Source organism: Motacilla alba, chromosome 3 (genome assembly GCF_015832195.1).
Source record: "Motacilla alba alba isolate MOTALB_02 chromosome 3, Motacilla_alba_V1.0_pri, whole genome shotgun sequence".
Taxonomy (NCBI): Eukaryota; Metazoa; Chordata; class Aves; order Passeriformes; family Motacillidae; genus Motacilla; species Motacilla alba.
The window spans coordinates 72825173-72842388 of record NC_052018.1 but is presented as its reverse complement, the minus strand read 5'-3'; the positions used below and the strand labels follow the sequence as shown (position 1 = coordinate 72842388).

Genomic DNA, 17216 nt, shown 5'->3' with positions numbered 1-17216 from the left:
GGCGCGAACCAGGAGGGAACAGCATCCCTGATACCAATTTTCACAAGATCACACGCACCTTTTAACCCACCTTCTCACGCCCCATCCTTCCCTCCCAACTGAAGCGCCGCAGACCCGCACCGGCACCCCCGCCTCAGTCGGGCATCACACCTCCCGGCGCCGGGGCCGCTGCCCCCGCTCCCGATGGTGCCCAAGCCCCGGCCAGCTCAACCCCCCCGGAGCCGCCCCTCGTCCTGGCGGCCGCTCACCGTGTCTTTATCCTGGCGCTTTTTCCCTCCCTCCATGGCTGCGGCGGTCCCGCTGGGCGGCGTGCGGCGGCCCGGGCCCTGCCCGCGAGCCGGCCGTGACGCGGCGCGCGCGGGCAGCGGTAACGGAGACGGCGGCGGCCATGGCGGGAGCGGGGGGCAGCGCCGCGCCCCGGGAAAGGACCGCGCTGCGGCCTGCGGGCGGGGAGGGGAGGGGACAGCACTGCCCGGCCCAGCTTCTGCCAGCGCCAGCCGGCTCTCCCGGCAAAGGTCACCGCCCCGTGCCTGGCCCCTTTTACATAGGTGATAGTAGTAAAAGGTGGCGGCTCTGGATCTCATTTTGCTCTGGCCTTCTGTCTCTGATAGTGAAACAGCGAATGGGAAGGGGAAGAGACACAAATTAAGATGGACTGAATTATATAGCCTAAGATATGGTCTTAGGAACATGGTAGATTTTGACATTTCTTTAAATAGCAGGTAGGTGCTCCAGATGGCAGCTAATAGCGGTTTCCGATGGGAACTGTTACCCTTGCTTAGTGCTGACAGCTATATAAATATTTCTTCTCGAAGCCATGAATTCAGAAATTACTTATGTGAGGCCCAATTCTGCCATCTAATTAGAGAGGAAAAATGTTTTTAATTTCACTTTAATGGCATATTTTTTCATTATTATGAGTTGCGGTACTTCATTATCAAACAATTTCTTGTCTATCTAATGAATGAAGAAATGTGACTCTTTTAACTAAATCGGAAGCATTTTCATGCTTGTTAACGTGGACAGTTTTATCTGTGCAATTTTTAAAATTTAAATGTGTGCTTCTGAATCAGTCCATTTTTGTGTTTAGACTAATATGAAAATAGCATGAGTGCTTAAATTGCACTAAGATTGCTACAGAATTCATGTGTTCTTCCCCTGCCTCCCTCCAAGGATCTTGCTGGTTGTAAGGAATGATGTTCTTGGTTTACTTGAAGTAGCATAAGTTTCTCTGCTAACTCAGAGATTAGGCAGAACATTTATGTATAAACTGGGATATTTTGCTTCAGTCTATCTTTTCATGGTTTCAGTAGATATAACCATTCTGAAATTCACCCTCCTGACCTTGTGAAGACAGAGCAATGCTTTCTCTCAGTTTTATGAAGGTGTTTCTGGTAGAGAGTTCCTTTCATCATGTATGTGAATGAAACTTGCATTGCAAACCCAAACAGCTTGTTTACAGACACCGTATTACTGTCTGTGTAGCTGTGCTGATGGGTATGTTTTAATAATGTTTTTTGTTCTCGTGTGCTTTCTTGTTACAAGGATTCTTTCTGTGTGTGTGTTTTTGTTCTAGATGGCATTGCCAGACTCAATTACTACTTGCCTTTCTCAACCTGTGCATTATGCGATTTGCAAACTTGGATTTGAGAAGAAAGACACCTATGATATTAATAATATTTTATCTGGAAATGGGGAAGTTTGTTGGCAAGCTGTTACAGAGCATGTGTGTTACCTTGAATCAGGTTGGTGTTTACCTGCTGTAGTAGTGATGCATGTTAAAGCTGTGGCAGAATTTCAGTACAGCTCATGGCAATCCTAGCTGAGTTGTGACAGTTTGTTACAGTACAGCATTAGCTCTGGTGCAGATTAGAGCGTGTAGAGTTCATATCTACAGAGAGCTTTACATTTTTCATCTTGCATTTGGTATTTGGGTTTTTCTGGCTCCTAAGGTTTATGTAATCTGTGCTACCTAAGTAGCTCCTACTTTGCCTTCATCTTGGTTCCCAACTTAATGAGCTTGTAACATAAGGGGTTCAGTTCTGCTTCTCTCCAACCCCATAATTGTCTTGTTCTGTGTTCTTTATATTCATTTTGCGCTAAATTTAAAGGCCTGGGGCCATCAATATTGCTACTGTTGCTTCTGTTTGTGTTTCCCAACCTTCGGTTGTACAGAAATATGGTCTTGTTTCCCTTTTATGTGGAATAGTTTGTAGTTGTTTTTTAACCAAAACAAAGTAATTATGTCCTGATGAATTAATTGAATTTTAATTTGCCAAATTGCATCATGCAAGCTCTGTTTTTAATTTACAGAGGTGGTAGAAATATCTTTCAGTAAACCAGAATTTTTATTTTCCTATAAAAAGTGTCCCACGAAAAAGAGGCAGTGATACCACTCTGTAAGGTACCACATCCATCTGCCTTCTTTAAAGGCCGTAAGTGGAGCAATTTGACTCTTGCTGAGCCTGCACTAGCTTCCAGCTTGATGTATGGAATTTCTATAGAACTTGTAGTAGGTTCTTCACATTTCAACAAAAGATGAACATAATGATCCTATTTACTTCCATATTTTCTTATGTTAAGTTTTTTTGGGGTAGAATTTTTGTGGTTTTTTTTTTATTCTATTCAGAGAAAGTGCTTGATCTTACCTGGTTTTGCATTGCAGTTTTACTTTTCAATACCTTTTCTGTTTGGTGTTTTGGACAGTAAATTGTATTGGTTGCACTAAAATAGCCAGGATAAGATTGTCTGTGCTAAATATGTACACAAACTGTAGCAGGTTTTATCCCTGGTGAGTTTTAAAATATTAGACCTTCAGGAAGGTTGGTACCCTAATCACCTTCTGTTTTTCAATTTAAGATCAAAGCGTGGATTATATCAAAAGCATAAGATCGTTAGGACCTGTCTGTGAATCTGTTAATTTGTACTTCAAATATCTGACCAAGGAGCAGTTTGTAATTCAGTATGCATCGTGGTTCCACTGGACAAACTGCACAGAGGTATGGAAATTTCTGCTAAGTTTGTATTTTGGTACCTGAACTCTTTGTGGAAGTTTAATGTGAGAACACAGAAGAGACATGTATGAACCAAAATGCTTAGAATTTGTAACTAATTGTCCTTCTCTGGTAGATGGTTGCTTGTAATTTTTCTGACTTTGTAGTTAGATTTTTTGTTAGACAGCATGAGGAGCTTTGGGCTTGTTCAAACATTAGTTTGTAGGATTCTGTTTTTCTAATAATCTGTGCCTAATGCCAAGTTTTACCTTTTAAAGTTATTATGGATAATTTTAACTATGTAAGGCACTAAATATCAAGAGGTACTCTAGTGAAATTTCTCTCCAGGTAACTACACTTTCTTTGGCATGGTTTTCTTTCTACATTTGCATAGCAACTATCATGGAGGAATATTTAGGTTTCTCTGTGCTATTGGCTACATGATGTTTCCTCTTGAATATTGAACACAACATTCTTGCTCTCCCCCATCGTGCAGGTATTTCTGGAAGTGTTTGATGTTTTACAACATACACAAGCTACAGAAGTTGCTCTTGCCCTAATGAAACTAACATCATGCTTGGAGCGAGCCTTGGGTGACGTAAGTGCCATCATGAGGAGTCTGTTGCAGATTTGGCTTTATAGGATGGGAATGAGCTCTTGGATTTAATTCTGCATTGAAAAAAGGGATATTACCCTGTTCTGTAGTAGTACACTAATATCCTACATGCATTTTGAGTTGGACAGAGGTTGTTTCCTGGATCCAGTTGTGCTGATGGAAACATATGTGGGGTTCCTTCACCAGTGCCTGTAGAGTTGCTTGTGCAAGTGCTGCTACTAACTAATTTAATTAGGAAAGAGAAGTGTTTGATTGATCACTGAACACAGTAAGTCTTTATTAGTTTGATTTATTTTACTGAAGTAGATTAGCATAGCTTCCACAGAAAATCTGATGTTGTTTTAACTTCTGTGAGGGGTGGCATGCAGTTGGAAAAACAGGCTACTGGGTAACTTTTTTCCTAGGGAGAAGGGAGAAACAGCTACTAAACAGTTTTTTGGTGCTGGGCTGCTTTTCCTAGCCAAGTTAAAATGGCTAGTTGTTCAATATCTATGACGAGCTCTGGAGAAGGAAATGACAGAGACAGAGCAGGGGGCTAACTCACAAACCAATTTACCCAATTGTGGGGCATGGTAAATTTTTCAGTGAAACAAATCACCAAAGATTGGAAAAAATGTCAGGGAGAGTACAAAGAATGGAAGCTGTGATAGCAGCTGAAAATTGAGATGCTATTATTGTCCAACAAGGATAAAATCTTGTTTAAAGAACAGTCTGAATCAGAAGATGAACCACAAGTCTCCTCTCTTTCACAATGACAGACCCTATAAATTTCTAGTGTAAAAACAAAATACACTGTCCTTTGTAGAGCTTATTCCCTTAATTAGGTGTTCTTGTTGTGCCTTTTTGGTTTTTGGTGGGATTTTTTAGAAGAGAAAAGCAGTATATGTACAGACCTTGTGAAAAGCCTCACTATGGTCACATTAAATACAATATCCACTCTATCCTGATATGTTGTCTTAATTTAAATTTGTCATGAAATTACTGAATTTAAAGCCTTTTTTAAGATTTGGTGGGTTTTGTTTGGTTAGTGTTTTTACAATAATGAAAATGGTTATTGGGTAAAATAGTCAAGGCATATGTTTGAAATACAAAGTATAATAAATTATTTATTATCTGTTCTTCTGCTCTTTTTTTTTTTTTTTATAGGTGTATTTACTTAAGGGTAATGATTGTCCTTTCCTTCTAAGAGACTTGCTTGCATCTGAGCAGCTTGCAGATGTCTTTGGACAAGCTGTAGTAAGTACATTGTTTTGAAATAAGGAATAACTACTCAGCTGGTTTTCTTCCTACCAAATGTACCTTGTGTTAATTTGCATTAAATTACACTGGATTTATAGTACAAGAAGTAAGAGCTAAACTTGATCTCATTTGTTTGCCTGTCATAACTGTTTGGGATGTCTAATAACTAGTTTGATTCTTCCCATATTATATTATATGTCCTGTACAAATAAGTTGAGATTCTCCTTGAGAGAATCTACTGGGAATTGCAAGTAAAGAGTTTCTGTTACTGTGACAGGTGGTGGCCAGTCATCTTGACAGTACACTGTAGACATTTCTTAGTATCTTCTGAACTTTTCTGCCAGAGAAAGGTAATAAAAATAAGAAGGGTAAGAAAGGCAAAAATTAATATATTTCTTTATGCAGTAATTGCTTTATTTATTAATTAGATGGATGTACTGAGGGTATTCATTGGATCTCCACATGGTCTGAACCTTCGAAATGTTTTGTGGCATGGATTTGCATCACCACAAGAAATTCCTGCCAAGTAAGTTACCAGGAAAATAACACTTCTTTTCTTACCAGTCAGACTTGTGAGTTCTTGGAAAGTGGTTACTAACCACTTACATCTCTTATGGGAAAGAAAATAAACTGGCCTTGCAGCTTCTGCTTTTTTTGCAAATGGATTTCAATAGAATACTTCAGCCATTACAAAGATGGCCACTATTAGGTCCAGTGAGTTTTGTACTGTTAGGGAAAACAAAGTTTAATTTTTTTTTAAGTCAGAGCAGTGAGGAGTAACTTGGAAAAAAAGACAGAGGAATGAGTTAGAAGGAGAAGCAATAGCAGCCAATCTAGAATACAGTGATGCTTTTTTATGTAATTCTATTCTTTTTTCCATGCTTATGAATGCAATTATTATTAAGTGCTCCTACTTAGATGGGGAGAGTACATTCTGGGTGTTTTTAAAAAGGCGAAAAAACTCCTTTGTTTCTAACTCACAAATGTTGGTTCTTTGCCAAAGAAAAAATTCTTTGTATAAGCTTTTCTATTTCTATTACAAGCTTTTCTATTTCTATTATCTAATGTATTGTGGTATTCTCCCTAGATACTGTGCTATGCTGCTCTTTTTAACTGCTGGATTGGGTCAGTTGTTACAGACTTATCTTCTACAAACTAAAGGTGTTTTAATACATCGACCATATGTGACCTTCATTAACTTAGAGGAGCTTGATGCATTTCCAGGCAAGTATTTAACCACTAGCAAATTTTTTTATTATCCTGTATTTGCTATTGTTTCCTTGTCCAAAAGTACTGTTGAAAATAATGCATTTCCCAGAGTTCCAAGATTAAATCTTAACTAAGATACCTGTATACACTGTCATTAGGTGAATCAATCATGCTTGTAGGGCAACTTCTTAACATGTAGACAGTTCAGTGACTATTGAGTAAAAAACTACTGCATCCTAAAATAATTGCAACACATTGAAACATGAAATATGGCTGCTTCTAAAAGACTTCAACTGTATTGTTTTTTTTTTATTAGGAGGATTAATTTCATGTCATCTAGTTTGCCTTTATGAAATCTAACTTTTTTTGGAATCAACGGGTTCCAGCTGCAAGGAGTGCCCCGAGTCTTACATGGAATGTAGTGTTGAAACAGAGTAAAAGATGGTGTCACATCTTCACTACACTAATGCATTTTCAGGGAATGATTTGAAGTGTCAGATTAAAATCTTCTCCCTGTCTACAGACCTTATTTGGTTTATTCCTACTATTTCCTTATTTGGTTTATTCCTCGAGTGCCCCGAGTCTTACAGGGAATGTAGTGTTGAAACAGAGTAAAAGATGGTGTCACATCTTCACTACACTGATGCATTTCTCAGGGAATGATTTGAAGTGTCAGATTAAAATCTTCTCCCTGTCCACAGACCTTATTTGGTTTATTCCTACTATTTTAGGGCAATAACAGCATATAGGGGATCTTGGAGTCAGTGGTGATCATTTTCAGTTTGTGCTATATAATCAGTGGAACATCTGTCCAAGAAATTGAGACAGGGCTTTTGGGAACCAAATCAAGCTGATGACATTCCACATAGTGTAAATCCTATGGCTGTTGATTTGCTTTGAAAAAACACGTACTGCAATCAAGTTACACTTATAATTTTTACCTTTCTCTTTGATAAGACATTTTTAATATGAATTTGTAAGTGTGGGTTTCACTACATGGTAGCATTGAAGTATGAAGTGTTAGTTTATAATGCTGCATTTTCAACACAGAAAATTGATAAAATAGGAACAATGTGCTTATGTTCAAGTGTTCATACTACTGTATTGATTCTGGCTGAATAGAAATGATTCATTAATATTATACTTTTTGAAAGTATCTGAAGTAGGTAGAGAACAACTCAACAGTAGTTGCTATGTAGTCTTTCAATAAAAAGCAAACATAACTTTTGAAACTGGTTTTACTCTATAATTTTATATTATCACCACAAATGCAATCTTACATATTTAAATTCTGATCTTAAATATGGCTACTGTTGTACTTGCATAGTTAAAATAAATTGGATACTTTTAAATTTCCCTTTACAAATGTTGAAATAATATCGTATTTTCAGTGAAATATTTAAAATTCACTAGTAAAGTGTAGATTATATGTAATTTTTCAATGTTGTTTTTTTAACTTACAGATCTTAATTGTGAAATACTTTCCATAGCTGAAGAACTTATAAAACTGTCCAGTTTTGTATTAAAAATGATGTTACCATTTTGGATCACTGCTTTAACAGCTTTCAAGGAAAACAAGTAAGATTTTGTAATTTTTTTAATAGAAACTAAAAAGAACATATTCTGTATTATTACAACTGCATTTGCAGATTCCAAGGGTTCATACTAAATTACTTCACAGCATATAGTTATGCTTTGTTTTGGTGATCTCTTGGAAAGTTTGTTGAATTATGGCTTTGTTTTGTGCCAACTAAGATTATAAGCTATATTTTTAAGCCCAAAAAGAACTGGTGGAGATGTAGCAAAAAAGGAGAGGTTTACAAAGCAAGTGGAAATAAATCTTCATATGTTAAATCACACGTATATTAAATTTTTTTTAAAAGTGTATTGTTTTACTTTCCTCTCCTATGCTCCATCTTTTTGTGAGTTATTCTCATCTCTGAGCTTGAATTCAGTGGTCAGTTTCTGTTTGGCACAGGTAGTAATTTATTGTTCATTTACAAAGTGCATTACAAAGGAATTTTGTCAGGGTTGTTTGGCCCGAGACTGTAGCTCTGAAATGGTTTATATTTATAAGGAACAAAAACACCCTTTGGATATCTCTGTTACTTTTTCAGGTATGCTGACAGTGTGATTCTCTTACTTCCTCAGCTGGAAGCTGGACTTAGATTGCTCTTCACTACAACTAATAAATGTCCAAATCGATTGCTAACAGCAGAGGTGAACTTTTGTCTAAAGTCAATTATGATATGATTTAGTGTTTACAATATTTGCAAAAGAGTTTTTCTAGAAGTCCAGTGTCTATAACCATTTACAGATTTACCCATAAAATTTCAATCAATTTTGGAACATTATTTACAAATCTCCAGTTGAGATTCATGAATGCCTTTAATATTTTTTAAATGTCTGCCTCTTAAAAGGACTGCAAAAGTAGTGGAAGAATAAAGTTCAGAAGCAGTGGTTTAGGGTGAAAAGCACGACATGATATATTTGCTTTAAAAAACTCAGCACAAATCCCAAAGTGCCATTTTTCATTCATAAGGGGACTTCTTTGCTATTCATGCACCTCTGGTATCTCATGTAAATGAATAAAATTTTATGTACATGACTAGTTAGTTGATTTTGTTTGAAAACCAAATAATATTATTTGTGTTTTTTCTAGTCTTCTGCTCTCTACACCACTTTTGATGAGGTACTGTGATTTTTTTTCTAAATATAGATCAGTGTCAGAATTTAAACCATGCATGTTTCCCATTACTAGAGTTAAGAATGCACTTTGTTTTGCTGAATATGGCATTATTTCTAACTTTTTTCCCAAATCAAAGATGGTGGACAGTAAATACTATAAATTTGGAATGCTTCAGCAAATATCAAAATTATTACAAATTATAATGAACAGACTATTTTTTTCCTAAATGTTTTTGTCTTGAAATTCATCACTCCACAGAAACAAACATTCTGCTATTTTTTCCTAGATTCAGTTATTCAAAATAAATACAAATAAATCTTCCAGCATAAATTCTCAGTTTTGGAAGTTGATTGGATTATTTCAAGTTGTTTGTCAGTAATAATTATGCATCTTGATTCTAAAGTGGCAGAAGTAATCACATCAGATTAGAAAAACTATTTTAGTTGGTGTTTCTTCTTTGATTATGTGGTCTTCAATAATTCAATATGTTTCTACTCAATTTTTTTTTCCTAGATGCTAGCAAAGCATTTGGATAATGAAGAAGTCAACCAGCTACCTGTAGTTCTTGAAGAGCCTGCCATGGAAAGTGTTTTTGAAAGTGTTCTAGGGTGTTGTCATCGTTGTCTTTTGTTTGTTTCACTTAGTAATAATCTTTATCATATGCCTAATACTCAGTTATTTCATATAGCTTATGTCCAGCAGCTTAGAATCTTAGAAGCTTCTTAGCCTTTTTTATTGTGGAGGATATGAAGTCATACCTGACAAGCTATATTGCATTAGGATATGGGACTCACTTTCTTTCTGAAAAAATAAGTGTCTCAGAGATATTTGTCTTTAGACTCCTGAAGTTCAGCTGAATAGAGCAGGAGAAGAACTGGTGCCTCATACAGGGATATTTCAAAATTAATTTCTGATTGCTTGTGAGACATGCCTTACGCTGTCTGGGCAGATAGCACAAAAATGTGGCTCAAACCTACCAGAGCACATTCTACATCTTACTACCCAAACAGACTGTGAACTGGAAAACTAGGGGTTCTGAGTTTAGAGGTCTTTTGAGAGTATACAGGACATCTGAGGTTACTGTCCTGTTGCAAGAGGCAGTGGGGCTGTGAAGGGCCTGGGACACAAAGCTGATGGAATCTGTCGATAACTGTCACAGTATAGAATGTATGTTACAGGTACAGTTTGCACTGGTTTTTTTTTCTGAATATCTGGACACCCCTATAATATAGACATGGTCACATACTTGTCTTTCAGAGATATTCTATACACTAAATATGTTCAATTCTGTATAAGTACACATGGAATAGAATTCTGTATTGTTGGTGTGTGTTTCCACAGGACTTCCTTTGGGATTTCTTGAACCACCAGGAGGGCCCACGTATAAGAGATCGTTTAAGCCATGGAGAGATCAATCTAGAAACGTTTCCCAGAGAAATAGCTAACCAGATAGTTGGATTTGCTATTACTGTTCTCTGCAGATACTCAGATGAGGCTATGTTTTTTCTTAAGGTAGGGACGAGTATTTTCTTCTCAGAAGATTTTTTTTTTGTTATTTTGGATATCAAATATGATTTTAGATAGAGTTTTATGACTGAATCTTTCCTGAAAACTGCTATTTATACTAATGAAATATTCCCCCAAGTGAAAAAATGTGAAAGTATGTTTTTGCCTAGTTTTGTAGTGAAATAAGTACAGAAAGTTTTCTTTTCCAAAATGTTACCCTTTCCTGCTGCACCTTAATTTGTTGTTTAAACCAGTCCTTATTCAAATGGTTGATCCATAAATTATAATGATTCCACTTAATTTTGTCGAATTGTATTGATGAACTAGCCTGTTTATCTGCAGAATTATCTGAAAGGTATCTAGAACATATGTGGCTCACCCACTGAGATATGTAGTGTGTAGCTGTTGAGATTTTCTTTTCCTGAGACACTGTAAATAATAGTGCCTTGCTAATGGAAGTGTTATTTGTATCTATACTTACACTATGAATTTGTAAACACTTTTTGCTTAGCACTGTGTTTCTCAACATCAGCAGTTATTGTGTTTGCTCTCCCCAGTTTCCTGTGTATATTTGAGATTACTTCTTTCAATATCATGCAGCAACCTATGAGATAAATCTTCCATTTATTAGTTGCAGCTCTTTTTTAGTTTCTCAAGATGTATTGTGTGCTGCTGCATTAAGAGAATACTTGGTTGCTTTTCTGTCAGCTGCTGTCAGGCTTCATAGTTAAAATATGTGAAATTAAGCTTTAACCACTCATTGTGCTGATTACTTCTTTCAGCCCTTAGACATTTGGAAGTGTTTATTGACATCAGTGCTATAGGTGGCATGCATAAAATGAAGTCTAAGTCTGCATATGGTTAGGACAGCTTAGAGAAACTGTTGTGTATTGTCTGTGATCTTGTAAATCAGGAACACATGGTCATAAAACCACTGATGAACTGTGCAAGTTGCTACCAATCTCGATTTCATCCAATTTCCCGACTCAAGAAACAGGTAGGTACTTCCATCTGTGACAGCATTGGGGTCCTTAAAATTGTGAATCCTCAAAATTATCTAATTCTTTTCTTCATGTTTTGATTGTCCTAATATAAAGTTCAAACTCTACTTTCTTTTTTTTTTTCTGGCTTATTTTTCAAAACGTAATGGAAATCACAGTTGCTAAAATGAGATATAATTATGCACACTCCTGTTAATGCAATTAATACCATATTTGTGTTCTAGATCACTAAATAGCTTTATTCTTACCTGAGTGTTTGCTTCTCTGTAGTTTTATTCATCTCCATATGCTTTTTTATGTCAGGAACAGTGCTAGATCCTGTCTCCAAGATTAGGCTAGTACTAAGGTTTTTTTACTGTGTGAAGGCCAGCTGATTAATATTCTGTCATAGTAGCAAAATCTGTTTTCCAATGTCATAGTAGTTCTTTGCCAGTCAGTTTAATGAACTGCTTGAGGATGTTTCTCTATTGATTTGAGATTGCAGTAGACATACCTAGTTCTTTTACTTTTCAACAGCATGCAAACAGCGTGTTACAAAAGTCATGATGGTTAATTTTTTATATTTAAAGAAATAGAATAGTGAATTAGTTTGTTCAGATAATGTTTTAATGTGGAAGTGTACATCTAGACTTTTTGCCCTAACCCAAACCATAACAAATGAAGTTGGCTTACGCAGTTATGGCTAGTGAACAAATAACTTACTGCCTGTTGCAGTTTCTTTCTAAATGGGCCACTAAGAAAAGCATGTCAAAGTCTATACTTGACTAAACATTTTTCATGATATGTTTTTGAGGTGCTGAAATGTATGAAGGGCATCCATTTATGGCCTGAATTGGCAACACTGCCTGAGGAACAAGAACAAAAAATTAAAGGGTATGTATGTGCTGTATAAGATCACCAGATATAAAAAAGCAAATAATTCCTTTTTCTGAAAAGGGCTTGGTAACCAGTGGGAAACTTTATGTAAGACATTAGTTAGAAAAAGAACATAGCATTCTATCATAATTTGAAAATGAGGAAGTCATTAATAATATCATTGGAGGATATTGTACTTGTTTAGAGCTGAAAGAAAATTTAATGCATCTATCATATAATCAGTATACTGTAGGCTTTTTATGAATAGAGTATTAAGAGAGGTTCTGAATATTGCTAACAATGAGAAAAGGTTGCTTTAGTCGGAGAAAGAAAATCATGCTTGTAAGGTAGAGGGAAAAGAAATTATATGAGAGCATAAGAGTAGATGCTGAATACACTGCTATCCAAAAAATCTGCATCCTGATCTATGCCATTTAAGAAAATAATGAGTACTAAACCATTTTATAGTGTCAAATATTTTTTTCTCTCTTGTTTTTAAGGTTGGAAGGAAATGCTGAAGCTAATACTTTAATTTTGATGATATCTGAAATTATATCTCAGTTGCAGCATTACATGCCCCAGAATTGCTATAGTTCAGATGATCCTATCAATGGTGTCCTAACAGAGAGGTGAGTTTGATGCCCTTCTGGTTCCTGCTGTCAGCTTCTACTTGCAGACCAATGTAAGAATTCTCAAACCTAAATTATCCTGTCCCTGTTTGCAGAGAAATGCTTGAAATGTTGTATGCACTTTTCTAATGTTGCTTCTGATTTAATCTGAAAATTTTAGGATTGCAGCTGTACATCATCTTCAAAATAAAGATGAGACATTGTACATTTTGGAATTACAGTAGAGATTTTACTTGGAAATTAGACTGAAAAAATAACTTTTTTATCCAGTCCATGAGAGCAAAATACTTTAAATATTTGTGTACTTACTAGATTAGGTTGGTTTTAGCCTGGTTTGTGCTAAAACTGCATCAGAAAATCCTTTTAGTGTGCTTGGTGTCACAGCTGTGTGTGGCGTTCAAAATGGCAATACGCTGCTATGTAATTCTATTCTTCATGCTTTAATATCAAGATTCAGAAAGAGAAGATGTCTTGGTGTCAGACTTGGAGGTGTGTTCCAGTTTGGAATAATAATCAAAATAGTTTGACTTTTAATTGCCACTCTTAGAGCAGCCTTAAGATTCCCATGACTGAATGAATATGTTGGAACAAAACACTCCTAATCAAACCCATTAGGCATGGGTGGCACAGAGCAAAGAGAATTCTACCTGTTGCTGTACTTATATAACATGTGGGTCTTCTGCTTCCTACCCACCAATCTGCAAATTTATTATTTGGAGGAAAGAAACCTAATTATTGATGTGTTAGACCTTTTCTTAGAGTTTTCTGCCTTTATCACTTCAAGTCATTAATGTTTTGCTATCTCAGGGAGAAGCTGAGCATGAGGGAGATTAAGAAACACTTCTATAAGAACAGAGTGTTTAAAGTGATGTGTGGCACATTAGTGTAGCAGATATGACAGCAGGAAGATATTTGTGAGCTTTAACAAAGCATGATCTGGTGTGGTGTTGATTAAAAAAATAGCCTCACCACCTGCATTTTATGCAATGTTAAGTCTGCTTCTTGTTCTGCCCAGAGAAAAGACCACACACTAATGGGAGTACTAATTAATAGCATTTGTTTCAGTGAGTTTTGTTATGGTGGAGGTTAATTCATTGTGAGTTGAGCTATGGTGGGAGGCTTCAGCCACAGCCCTGATGTGATTTGATGTGTTCAGTGTATCATTTCAGCCAGGCAGTTTTGTTTATTGTGGTTGTGTTTCTTTGATCTGAAATGGGAAACATATTCATCATAATTGGTTTTGCATTTATATTCAATAAAGTGATAGAAAACACAATCACTACTCCTGCTACACAGATCCTTGCTTTTTTCAGTCATGAGGTAAGGGCAGTTTGTTTCCAGGTTTTCTGAATTAAAACATTATGAGTCAAACCACACTTAATATGAAATGTATCCGACGTTAAATCCAGCTAACAAAAGACTGACGTTAAAAAATCCCTTTCTGTTTTGGAGGCTGCTGGTGAAACTTTGTGATACACGTATTTGCACGCTGTATTCCCCACGACCTGTCCTGGAAGTAGTGGTGGTACTCCGCAAAATAAGCGCGCAGTGCCATCAAGTGTCCCAACAGGTTATTGCCGGCGCTGGGCTGCGACACACGCAGTGGCTTAACAAGACTCTGCGCTCTCGCCAGAGGCACAACTATCGGCGGATGCGGAACAGGTTGGCTGTGGTTTTGCTTTATTCTGTGGTTAGGTTTATGAGAGAATGGCTGCACGCTGCTGTTGCTGCCTTTCAGTGGGTTCGCATGGAAGTTTAAAGTCAACAGTTTTCACGTGTTCTTGTTCACCATTTCAGAGTCAAGTGTCAACCAGGTTTCTATTAAGTAGCGATATTGAAATAACAAGAAAATCTCAGATTGAAGAATAATTTAAGGGGCATTGCTAGATTATGTCACTGTAAATTGCAAGCTTTCAAATTAAGTATTACTTGAATGTTAGATTGTATTTTTTTTTAATTTCTGGTTTTTCCTTTTTAGGTATATAAATGCCATTCAAGTTTTATCTGACTGCATTAGGTTTAATGATTTGAAGATTTTATCTACTTTATTTTACTGCTTTTTATCTTTACACTTGAATCAGTTTCTTTATAGATAGAAGATATTTTAATATTCTATAATTTTTTTTCCTAATCATAGGGGTTTTCAGAATTTAATAAGTATTGTGCTACTGGCAAGGTTGTGTTCCTAAAAATGCTAACCATGTTACTTAAGGAACACAGCTTTAAACTGACAACTGATGATACACATTTGTGGTTCAGTTGAACTGTAGTTTATTATCTATGGATTAATGGGAGCTTGCTAGTTTTTCTTTGGAATCTTAGATATTTGTCTTCTTTTCCCCCCTCCATTTTGGTTTATAGTCTCTGTTTACTTTTCTGGGATTTGCACTGCTTTTTGCTGAGGGACATTTCATAGTCTTTTTTTTTTTTCCAACTCTGCAATATCCAGCAATTTAGATTGGGTGCAGAAGTCTTAGTTTTTTTATATTAATGATTTTTTAATATTAATGATTTCTTCTTAATTTGGCTTTAGTTTGTTTATTTAAGTATTTTTATTTTATTTCTAGCATTAAATTTTTGTCTCCAGTGTTGCGGCTCATCTTACTATTGATTACTCTGGAGCTAGTCAGTATTCATTCAGTTTGTAAGAAGAATCCTTTTGATTATCAGCAGTATCTAAAGTGAGTACATAAATTTACTTTATGAAAATAGGAATTGCCCCAGAATTCCATTTTGATTTGTACTGCAGAGGTTTTTCATCATTATACTAATAATTTTACCTTGGACAATGTTCACTCAGGAGCTAAAATAACTTTCTTGAAGTGTAGATAAGAAATATTAATACATAAAATCTGCATTCAATATGTTGCTTACTTTACTCCTTGTATGTTAATTAACAGCTGGTGGGATAGCACATACATTGTAAAACATTTGACCAAGAAAGCAAAGGAAGCCATTTGGGGAAAACTCTGTCACATCTTAGGTCACTATTGTTTCTATGGTGGTGTTAATTGCAGTTCTGAAATCTTCCCATCTTAGTGTGAGAGGGAGGGAGTGGTTCTCCAAAAGTAGAGTAAACCTTAATGTATTGATCATCCAGTCCTCCCGAGGGAGATTTGGAAACTTGAAGATGTTTGCAGCTTTAAGTCAGGCGTTGCAATATTCTTCTCTTCTCTTCTCTTCTCTTCTCTTCTCTTCTCTTCTCTTCTCTTCTCTTCTCTTCTCTTCTCTTCTCTTCTCTTCTCTTCTCTTCTCTTCTCTTCTCTTCTCTTCTCCTCTTTAAAATTTTTATTTGTAAAGCCTTAAAGAAGTTTTTTCTCTAATGTTATTTCTCATAGGTTTTTGAAGTCAGTCTTGCAGTACACTGAGAACTTGGTGACATACACAAGCCCTGACAAAAACAAATGGGATGAAACCATGGAACTTACAAAGAAGACTTTGATTAAAATAAGGAAAATCAGTGACAGAAAGCTAATGTTAATGCATCTAGCTACATGAATGGAATGGACTTATGATTGTCTGGACACTGTTCTATGTAAACAGTTACAGAGATTTATCATAGATAAATCTAATTCATTCAATGTTAGATTTATCATATTTGATAAATCTAATTCAAAGACAAATTTCATAAGTAATTTTCAAATTTTGGATGCAAAATTTACTCTTTTTATCAGAAAGTAGCCGCTGATACTGGAGATGAATGATCAAGGTTCCAAAGAACAGGTTGTTTGTCAAATCCACTGAAAAAGATTTACTGTGAACTAAATCAAGATGATACATGTTCTACTGTAAATATATCTTGTGTTTTGAACAATGATTTTTTAAATTTTTTGTTTTGTTTTGTTGTTTTTTGGGGTTTGCTTTTTTGTTGTTGTTGTTTCATAGTGTACTGAAAAAGAAAAGTGTGAATAAAAGCTCTGGAAATTTTTTAATCCGAAAAGTAATTTTTTACTTTGGAATACATCAGATACTATGTCAGAGACTGTGATCGACAGGTTAAGAAATTATGAACTTTCATCATAAAATAGTGCTTCTTGGTACCTGTGGTTGTTATTAGTTGTAAACAGTCTGATCTTGCTCTGAACTCTGAGGCAGAGCTGGTAACAAAGTAACGAGTTGTTTATAGATGAGGATTTAAAGGAACAGGATGGATACTTCTGCAGTGGGATACTTCTGCAGGGTGTGTGTTTGTTTTGTTAAATTCAATCTTCTCATTCCAAAGCATATTTAGTTAGTTAATTTCATACAGAATGAATGTGAACACGCACATGCATATGCTCACAGACACTTATTCACTGTGGTTTAGAAAGTTATCCTCTTCCTGTGCACAATATTAATTTGAATATTTTAGTTTTTCAAAATAAATTCTCCCCCCTTTTTATCACCAAAGAGTAGAACTTCAAAGGAGTGCATAGGTTGAAGAACAGATTCACAGAAGACCACCAGTGTCTCTCCATTTGCTTTCTCCTATGGAGAGTA

At 36.0% G+C, this 17216-nt stretch overlaps 2 protein-coding genes across 5 annotated transcripts in view; one reads left to right on the top strand and one right to left on the bottom strand.

Moving 5' to 3' along the window:
- The window catches only part of DYNLT2 (dynein light chain Tctex-type 2), a 5742-nt gene extending 5026 nt beyond the window's left edge, over positions 1–716 (bottom strand). Inside the window, exon 1 of the mRNA XM_038131970.1 lies at positions 249–716. Within this exon, the coding sequence (XP_037987898.1) occupies positions 249–707 (459 nt within the window). The 5' untranslated portion in view covers positions 708–716. The remainder of the gene's footprint in view (positions 1–248) is intronic.
- ERMARD (ER membrane associated RNA degradation) overlaps positions 1–17216 on the top strand; it is a 26592-nt gene extending 9376 nt beyond the window's left edge. Inside the window, exons 1-18 of one of the 4 annotated variants that reach the window (XM_038131964.1) lie at positions 418–548; positions 1577–1745; positions 2860–2999; positions 3490–3591; positions 4756–4845; positions 5277–5374; positions 5936–6072; positions 7521–7635; positions 8175–8277; positions 8720–8749; positions 9260–9328; positions 10088–10258; positions 11166–11249; positions 12047–12126; positions 12609–12737; positions 14190–14399; positions 15305–15418; positions 16076–17215. In XM_038131964.1, the coding sequence (XP_037987892.1) occupies positions 1577–1745; positions 2860–2999; positions 3490–3591; positions 4756–4845; positions 5277–5374; positions 5936–6072; positions 7521–7635; positions 8175–8277; positions 8720–8749; positions 9260–9328; positions 10088–10258; positions 11166–11249; positions 12047–12126; positions 12609–12737; positions 14190–14399; positions 15305–15418; positions 16076–16235 (2001 nt within the window). In that variant the 5' untranslated portion in view covers positions 418–548 and the 3' untranslated portion in view covers positions 16236–17215. Of the gene's footprint in view, positions 1–417; positions 549–583; positions 723–1576; positions 1746–2859; positions 3000–3489; positions 3592–4755; positions 4846–5276; positions 5375–5935; positions 6073–7520; positions 7636–8174; positions 8278–8719; positions 8750–9259; positions 9329–10087; positions 10259–11165; positions 11250–12046; positions 12127–12608; positions 12738–14189; positions 14400–15304; positions 15419–16075 lie in introns of those variants that run through there. The other 3 variants (XM_038131963.1, XM_038131962.1, XM_038131965.1) reach the window with 3 other exon arrangements.